This window comes from Cryptotermes secundus, unplaced genomic scaffold, assembly GCF_002891405.2.
Source record: "Cryptotermes secundus unplaced genomic scaffold, Csec_1.0 scaffold641, whole genome shotgun sequence".
Lineage (NCBI taxonomy): Eukaryota > Metazoa > Arthropoda > Insecta > Blattodea > Kalotermitidae > Cryptotermes > Cryptotermes secundus.
Genome location: NW_019720713.1, coordinates 989,301 through 998,482, shown reverse-complemented (window position 1 = coordinate 998,482; position 9,182 = coordinate 989,301). Strand labels below are relative to the sequence as shown.

General features: G+C 40.4%; 1 protein-coding gene across 1 annotated transcript in view; it reads left to right on the top strand.

The window, feature by feature from the left end:
* Positions 1-4,997: 4,997 nt before the first annotated feature.
* The window catches only part of LOC111871992 (homeobox protein E60), a 97,627-nt gene continuing 93,442 nt past the window's right edge, over positions 4,998-9,182 (top strand). The window contains exon 1 of the mRNA XM_023865443.2: positions 4,998-5,267. Within this exon, the coding sequence (XP_023721211.1) occupies positions 5,162-5,267 (106 nt within the window). The 5' untranslated portion in view covers positions 4,998-5,161. The remainder of the gene's footprint in view (positions 5,268-9,182) is intronic.

Sequence of the window (9,182 nt, the reverse complement as noted above, 5' to 3'; positions counted from 1 at the left end):
CTCGTATTTTCTAGACAATCGGCTCACAGACGGCGGTGAAGTTTTCAGCCATATTCGCCGGTCGCCCTTTACCCCAGGATGTTTCCTGGTACTCATTTCTGTTAGAGGCTGAGTCGACCCCAGGGCCATAGTGCGGCTGGAAGGATTAGATCAATTGAAAAATCCAATGACCTCATCGGGACTCGAACTCGAGATATTACGGCTTGTAGCGTAATGAATCAACCAACTACGCTACCGCATTCCACATCGTCTTGGGGGGGGGGCACTTAGCACCAACTCTGCATTTGTTGAAATTCGAGAAAATGAGGTGAGATTAGGTGAATTGTTTTCTGCATAAAGGACACAGCTGAGGTTTCGGGCCACTCTGTCACAACGTGACACCGTGCAGCCCAGTTCTGCTTCATAGGCTAATATTTACTGGACTAAAATTAGGAGGATTTTATGGAACCTGAAGGACATTTGCGCTGTGCACAAGAGCCCGCTTTTGGTACGTATCATGAGCCAGATGAATCTAATCCACACTCTCCCTCGTTATTTTGTAAGATCCATGTTAATATTTTCCCCCATGAATTCCTCTCTCTCTGTGGTGTTTCTTCTTCATGTTTTCTTATCAAAATTTGTTATGCATTTCTCTTCTCTGATAAAATTGGTATATGCTCTAAACCTCTTATTTTGCTTCACTTGATCATTGTAATAGTATTTTTTGAGAGTACAGATACTGAAAGTCGTCACTACACAAATCTGTTCGGCCCTCTGGTATTCCACCCCTTTCGTATCAAAATACTCCCTTCAGCATCCTGTTCTTAAACACCATCAATTTATGTTCGTCCCTTAATTTAAGGGACCGAGGTTTGCACCCGTAAAAGCGACAGGTTAAATCACAGTTATATGTACTTTGATCTATAGGTGTCCCTTCAAGAGAGTTGTTTTTAAATGTATAGTCTGTTCTGTTTTCAACACTTCGAAAGGGATCTGTTGGTTATAATTTAGCGTTTACGGCTGAGAAACTGTAACCCGCCTAATGTTTGTATCAGACAAACAAAAATTCTTAATTAAACAACACAATTATCTATCTATCTATCTATCTGTCTATCTATCTATCTATCTATCTATCTATTATTATTATTATTGTCATCATCATTGGGGGGGTTTCTTTCCCCATGCACCGCGACTTATAGTCTATTGTACGTTCCCCTTTGATATTCTACCAGTCGCCATACCCTTCCGGTACTGGTGCTCGCTATCAGCCCTGTTCAGGAAGCGAGGTCGGCCCTCTACTGGCAGTAGTACCCGATATTTCCCCATCTACAGGAGACATTGGAAACTACTTGGGCTGGAAACTTTTTGCCTAATTTTGCTCAGAGGTCTCCTAAAAACATGAAGATCTTTTACGTGCCATAAATCTATGACACGAGACCCACGGCTTGAAGTCCCTCCCGGAGGACTTGTTCCCTGAATTTTTCCGCCCTTAAAATATTCCACGACTTCGGCCGGGTTTGAACCTGCGTACCTTGAGTCATGAGGTGGGAACGTTACCCCTAGACTATCTATCTATCTCTCTATCTATCTATCTATCTATCTATCTATCTATCTATCTATCTGGCCCTTTTGGAGAATAGGACATCCGCGAAATGTTTCGTGTCACCTAAGTTTTTTATAATTAGACTCCTTGGATTGGGGATCAGCCAGACGCAAAGTCGCTACCTATACAGGAAAACACAAACAGAATAAACGCAGACAAACATCCATGCCTTGAAAGGGATTCGAACCCACGATCCAAGTGTTCAGCTGGCGGAGGTATTTCATGACTTAGACAGCGTGCACAACGTGAGCGGCCCTATTACGTATATTACATTTAATTCAATTGTTATATGTACTGTACTAGAAGCAGACGCTTATATAGAATTCATAGCTGTATAAGGCCGCTGCTACGATCTCTGAAGCCGAGACCACGGCCTTGCGGGAAACTGCCTTACTCTGCTAGCAGCAACAAACCGCAAGAGAAGCTTCTTTCTACTCGAGGGGAGATCAGCAAGAAAATATGCTTACGCACTAGTTTCGAGAGACAGGCCGTGGGCTTGTGCAGAAGTAACTTTCATTTGCATAAAGATATAATTATATTTTTTAAAATATTATGCTAGAGACTGGCTATGGGCTGGAGCGTCGGAGTTCAAGCCCCAGTAGGGGAAGGCTTTTCTCCTCTCCACGACGTCCAGACCGGTTTTGGTCTTCTCCGTGCCTCCTATCCATTGGGAACCGAGACCTTTTTGTGCGGGGTTAAAGCTGCCGGTGCGTGAAGCTGACTCGTCACCTCCGATTACTGCCGAGGTCAAGAATACATGGATCTATATGCCCACTTCCCCATACGACTTCATGGCGTAGTGCTTAATTAGTTCAGTACAGGAATATATTTATTTTTATCTTATAGAAGATGTAGAGTTGTCCCTGTTCTCAACTGGGGGTATAACACCAGAATTCTTGACCTCGGCACTAGAATGAGGTGAGTGGTCAGCTTCACACTCCGACCGCTTTACAGAACCAGAAAGGGTCTTGACAATGTGAAAAGAAAAAAATCGTGACCTGCCTGGAATCTACCCAGGGTTGTCCAGTCCACAGCCATGGTGATTGAACGAGAACTATCAAGAAGACTTCATAGTGATTTGAAGTGCTAGTTTCTGTGTTGTGATCCGTTGCCAGGAGATGACTAGTGGAAACTGAGAATACTAGTGCGTGTGCAACGGTGAACTGTAAATTATGTAAATCAACGATAGCGCTTGTGATAAAAAAAACCCGTAACGGAAGTGCCAATAAATCCAATCATCCGAACTAGAACCCGTTATTTTCGTCACACGTACCCCATGCACGTGACAGTATTAATGTTTCGTATACTTCTTTCTATTTTGAATTTTGATTTTTCCACATTTCACGTACTACGTTCATATTAGAACTCTCATATCAAACCAAGATATTCAGGATAGATCTTTTATTTGCATAATTATTCCATTCATGACGTAAGCAATTAGAATGAAAATGTGTATCAACAATTTTCAGTCAGTTCATTACATTGCTATCGCATTCGAAATTGATTTCTTTTGTCATTGTCACTGCCGCATTTTATTTTTATGTTCTGAATTGTGTGACGCTGAAGGTTGTCATGTTAAAACTGTGAAACGAATGGCGAAATGTTCAACGCGTGTTAAATGACTTCCCTTCCATTTTTTACCAGATAACTGCTTGACCCAGGTCATAAAGAAGGTGTCGGTAATTGGACTGGTCTAGAAATCCCCATCCGTTTGCGGAAACCGAAATTGAATTTTCATGTTCCAAACACTCATCGCTTGACGCTACTTTCATCCAGATGAAATGAGTCCACACGTTCATAATTCTATTTTATTTAAATACTAGAATTGATTGAGTGACAGTAGACGGGGGCTGGATTGGTAATCAGATTTATTGGGCACTTTAACACACAATTCGTGACTACACTTTGCGAATCACTATGACACACAGGATAGTGTTTTCAGTCACAGTCTTCACTATTCTGACTCGCAACGGACATTCCTCTGCTTCGAGGCTCACGACCTCGCAGGCTGGCGGGCAACTCACACCAATATCCTACACTTCTAACTGCCGTTCCATGACTGTCTCGTAATGGCAGCTGGTCCTCGTTATATAGCCTCAGCATGGACCGTACAGAAACACCGTTTCTAACAGTTACACCGTTGTTACGTGTTATAAGGCTGTTACCTAACAATGATGCGTCTCTGCAGGCTTCACAATTTTTGTTTTGAGCAAATATGCCACAATACATTTTAATATTATTCTGCAATCTGTGCAGAGGTTTCGGAAACTGAATCACTTCCTCCAGGTTTTCTAACTGAAACTCTATGAGCATTTTCCATGTCATGCTTGCTACATGCAACGCCCATCTCATCCTCCTTGATTTGATTACAATAATAGTATATGACGAAAATCAGACATTCTGAGACTCTTTATAATATAATTTTCTCTACTTTGCTAATACTTCTTCCTTTTTAGGTCGAAATATACTCCACGCAACACATTCAGAAATGCTTACTATTACGTTACTCGTAAATTTGAAAATTTGGAATTAACACTTACGTAAAAAGTTGAAGCACAATCATAATTATATACTTATATATTTAATGTATAATATTTCGGCCATGAATTTCTTAATACTGCATTAATGTATTCGCTATTTCACTGTAAATAAATTGTGGAGAAAACTTCTAATTTACGTATATTGTTAGGCGGCACGCGGTAGCGTAGTTGGTTGAAGCGCTATGCTACAAGCCGGAAGGTCGCGGGTTCGAGTCCCGATGAGGTCATTGGATTTTACAATTAACCTAATCCTTCCAGCCTCACTGTGTACCTGGGGTCGACTCAGCCTCTAACAGAAATGAGTACCAGGTACATTCCTGGATGGTAAAGGGCGGCCGGCACGTAAGGCTGACAACCTCACCACCATCTGTGAGCCGATTGTCTAGATAGTGTGGGAGCCTCGACCTCTCACAATCTTATGGGCCTCCACGGCCTGTTACAGGCATAGATTTCCCTTTTTTTAACTTTAATAATTAGATTTGTAGATTCTTATTTGTACTATAAGCTTAAATGTGAGGCGGACAGGCGACTTGTCTTCGAAAAGCCCACCACTGTTTCACCGGTCCGTTAATTAGTGGAGTTAAGTAATATAAGGATTTTTGGTATGTTCACAGTTGGGTCATTTTAAAGAAGCATGGGTAGTATAGAACACGGGAGCCATAATGTGTGTGTTGATGTTGCAATAGGTTTGAATGTCGACGACTTGTGTGGTCCGACTGACTTAACTCTTTCTCTCTCTGTCTTTGCGGAGGGTCGACCCGGTCTGGAGGTGTGGCTTGTTATTTCTCCTCATTCATACAGTTACTGACATAGCCACAGCGACCTCAGCGCCATCAACGTTTCTAAACTAAAAACACTATTATGCTATGTATCAAGTGCGCAGTGAATTGTGATAGTGTGTGTTTGTTATGAATGGAAGCTCCACGTGGATCTAGTATTCAGTGAATACGTGTGTGGCATCGGGCACAGCCTTGTGGATACGCCTATTTGGGTGCCCGCTAATGGCTTGTAAAGTAAACAGCTAGTGTACAGAAATCACATGCTGACATCTAGTGTACATGATTATTACTTACAGGACGTCTCAACAACCAAATACGCTGTAGTACACAGGAAACCGTGTCACATGTTGCATATACGAGTATATAGTAAGTTATTTGCTAATAAGGGGACCAAGTAGTCACATTTGGGTTTTCAGAAAGTTTCAATTTTTTAATCTCTGTGCCGAATTCAACTAAATTTGATAGATAAAAACATTTGGTCAAATATTTATTATACTATATCTGCTTCAGTTTTGATATCTTCCAATAAAAATCTGGGGGGGGGGTTGATTTTTCTTCACCCCCTGCCAGTTTCCTCGTATCAGAACGGTTACAGCACCTGCTCATAAACCTTCATGGAAGCAAATTTCATTACAGTCTGTCTTGCAACATTCTTAATTATAACTAACGTTTCCATAATTTAACTTGTATTTTTTATTAAACTTGGAATTTCATAGGAGACGGATAGCTCAGTCAGTATAGCGACTGGTTACGTGCTGGACAGCCGAGGTGCCCGAGTTCGAGTCCCGTTCGGGACAAATTTTTCTACTCTCCACGTCGTCCAAACCGACTGTGGGGCCCACCCAGTTCTTTCCCCGGACATAAAGAGGCCGGGGTGTGAAGCTCACCACTCGCTTCTAACTAATGTCTAGATCAAGAATAGGAGTATCTATACATCCACTCCCCCATACGTCTTCTTGGCCTAGTACTTAGTTAAGAACAGGGAAAAGTTACCTTATTAAATTTCATAAATTAATTTAAAACTATTAAAACATATAACGAGAAAAGGAAACTGCTAACATGCATTACTTTACAGCTTTATGACATTCCATGCTACGTTCTTCTGAAATTATTGTGAATAACTTGCAGTGGGGAGTTGAGTTCTATGTTGAACTTGAATATACTCATTTGTTCCTTTAAAATCCGTTACGGTACAACGTCAATATAGTTAGGAGTTTAATCAGCAGGTCCCGGATTTTGATGACCTGAAAATATTTAAAAAATGACCTATAAAATGACCGAAAAAATCCAGAAAAATGACCTAAAAGAGAAAAGAAAGAACACTTCGCTTCCATGTTATTCACATTTCAGAAAACATATGAAGAAAAATTCCCTAAAATGGCAAAAAGTGACAAGAAATACCCTTAAAAGTCCAAAAATTTACCAACAATTACCCCCAAAATGAAAAAAATGACCTTAAACCTAAGAATGTCAAAAAATGACAAAACATTACCTATAAAATTTACATTTCTGTAACCAGCAGCTCATATCCGAGATTTATATATTTAAGAGCATCGCATAGGAAAGAAGGAAACAAAGATGACATGTCATCAAAATCCAGGCCCTGTTAATCAGTAACGTATCCCAGAAAATAGATATGAATGGACATATTAATTACTATTTATTCAAAAATATTTTTTAAACAAAAAAATATTCTGAGTTCTGTTGAGTGTAGTTCAATAGAAATCCATAGAAGTTTCCAAGGCACATATCGCTTCCATCTTCATAGTCGAAAAATAAGCCAAATAAGAGACTAGATCTAAGCAGATTTATTGGTAATTCCTTCCACTTTTATTGATGGTTTGTTGTTCGGATTACCATGAAAATGGAGGCGACACGGTATTCCGAAACGCCGGTATACTCTTACCGAGGTACATGTCGTTTCAACGTAGAGGATATTGCACTTCATAGTCACATCTGTGAGGACATCAAATTCAACAAGTTTATATAAATAAATAATAAATATTTATTTAAGTAGAAATCTTTGTAAAGTTTAAGTTAAAATTTTATACCGATTGCATCAAATAGGGCCTATGTAGCAGTTGCGCAATCTGGTTCCTTTACGATTACTAGCATGTAAAATCAAAGCTGAGATATATTCGTTACCTACGCTTCAGTATAAGTCGTAGTTACCAGACGTAATTTCTTTTCAAAAGAACGGGAAATTCAAATCGATTAGATCTTCTTACCACTTTTATTCATTGCTTTAATATTATCCTCCTCTGAAAACAAGATTAGAAATCTGCGGTCCATACCGAATGAACGCTTTTTCAACAGGCCTACTTCACAGCTCATCGTTCTAATTCCGCACTCGAATTCATGGAAATTCCCTAAAGCTTCAATATTTATTGCTGAGTTGTTTGGTTTCTGCCATCACTATGTTTACTATTTTTAATATTACTTTTAGCCTAGATTCCTGATTTTGAAATAATAGAGAACTCCATGAGATCACCTTCTGTCTCTCTGTGTTTACTTATCTCTGCATTCTTCTGTGTCTGTCCAGCTCTCTTGTGTATCCTTCTGTGTCTGTCCTCTCTGTATATCCTTCTGTGTCTGTCCATCTCTCTGTGTATCCTTCTGTGTCTGTTCTCTCTGTATATCCTTCTGTGTCTCTCCATCTCTCTGTGTATCCTTCTGTGTCTGTCCATCTCTCTGTGTATTCTTCTCTGTCTATCTCTCTGTATATCCTTCCGTGGCTGTCCATCTTCCGTGCATCCCCCTAATTTTCAAGGATTATAAGAATACCTTGCTGTCTGTCTATATATCCTCCCCCTCCCTGTTTTGTAAGGAGGCTTATGGCATCACCTTGCTCTCTGTGTGTCTGTGTATTCCGCCCTACCTCTTTCGTTTGCCATGCGGTTAGTGTCGTATTAAAAAAAAAAAAGAACAGGCGATTAATTCTTCACAGAACTTCTTGCTACTATTCCTACGGGCAATGTACTTCCCATAACACAGAGGTAAAACTGTCCCTGTAACAGGCCGTGGAGTCTCCTAGAATTGCGAGAAGTCGAGGATCGCACATTTTCTAGACAATCGGCTCACAAATGGCGGTGAGGTTGTCTGCATGTCTCAGAAATAATCGTTCCTCATTGTTGTATTTTAATCGTTGCTGTGGGAACATGTTTGTTCTGCCAAACCGTTGCTCAGCAAGGGCTCTTGTATATTTGCTTATCTCGCGGTCTTTGCCCAGCAATGGGTCTACATGCTACAACACTTTGCAATTTATTTTTTCACTATTATTCAGTTATTGAATATTATGCGGACCGAACTAAGAACAGCATCGCTAGATGGTCTAAGAATAAGCAATTGAAAGAGAATGGGCTTATTGTGAAAGGTAGACCGCTCCTTATTTAATTGTGTAACGCTCTCCCATAAAGAAAAGGGACTTTAATTTGACCAGAGTAAACAGAAGCCGCCATTCCTGTAAAGAACGTTCAAGTTACGTCTGAACAGACGATTCTAAAGAGGAGAAATGACTTGAGAGGCAGAAGCGGGCATTATCATAGCGAACTAGAGATACCCTCGTTAAAACAAGAACGGTGTATTAACTAAACCCTTATTTACATGTCTTCCTATAAATTGGTTTAAAAGCTTTTGCTTCTGACTTCTTTCCCGTCTCCTGGTCTGAATTCCCTCGTTATACAAACGGGAACGAATGGAGATAACCTAGTTTTTTATAAGCAGCTAGAAATGTGTGTTAAATTCAAGATTCTGACTGGGTGTTTGCCATGAAATTTCTTTAACATATTTTGAATCTTTCATTTTCTTGTCTCATTGTGTATTTATTTATTACGGTTTATCTGAAGACGCTGCTCTGAGCAGCTCAGACTGGTGGTATGAGTAGAGAATAATAAATTGGAAAGCATGCGGGAGGAAACGGTGGGGGACTGAAGAAAAGCACGAAAAACATCAGTCAGAATACAAGGTGTGGCAATAAAGAACCCGGATTACTTTTATGACTCATTTCCGGCCACGTCATTGACGAAGAGGAGGGTAGGGCATTGACCCTTGGACTTCCCTCTACCGTCACACAAAGTTTCATTCACGTGCATCGGTTAGTCTGGCCGCGACCATTGTTAGAAGCGGATCGTGTTTCTGAGCTCCGTCGGAATAATGCTGAGTGCTAATGCAGAACAACGTGCTAACATCAAATTCCTCACAAAACTTGGAAAATCTGCCACTGAAACTTACAATTTGTTGACAGAAGTATATGGTGATCAGTGTCTATCTCGCACGCAAGTT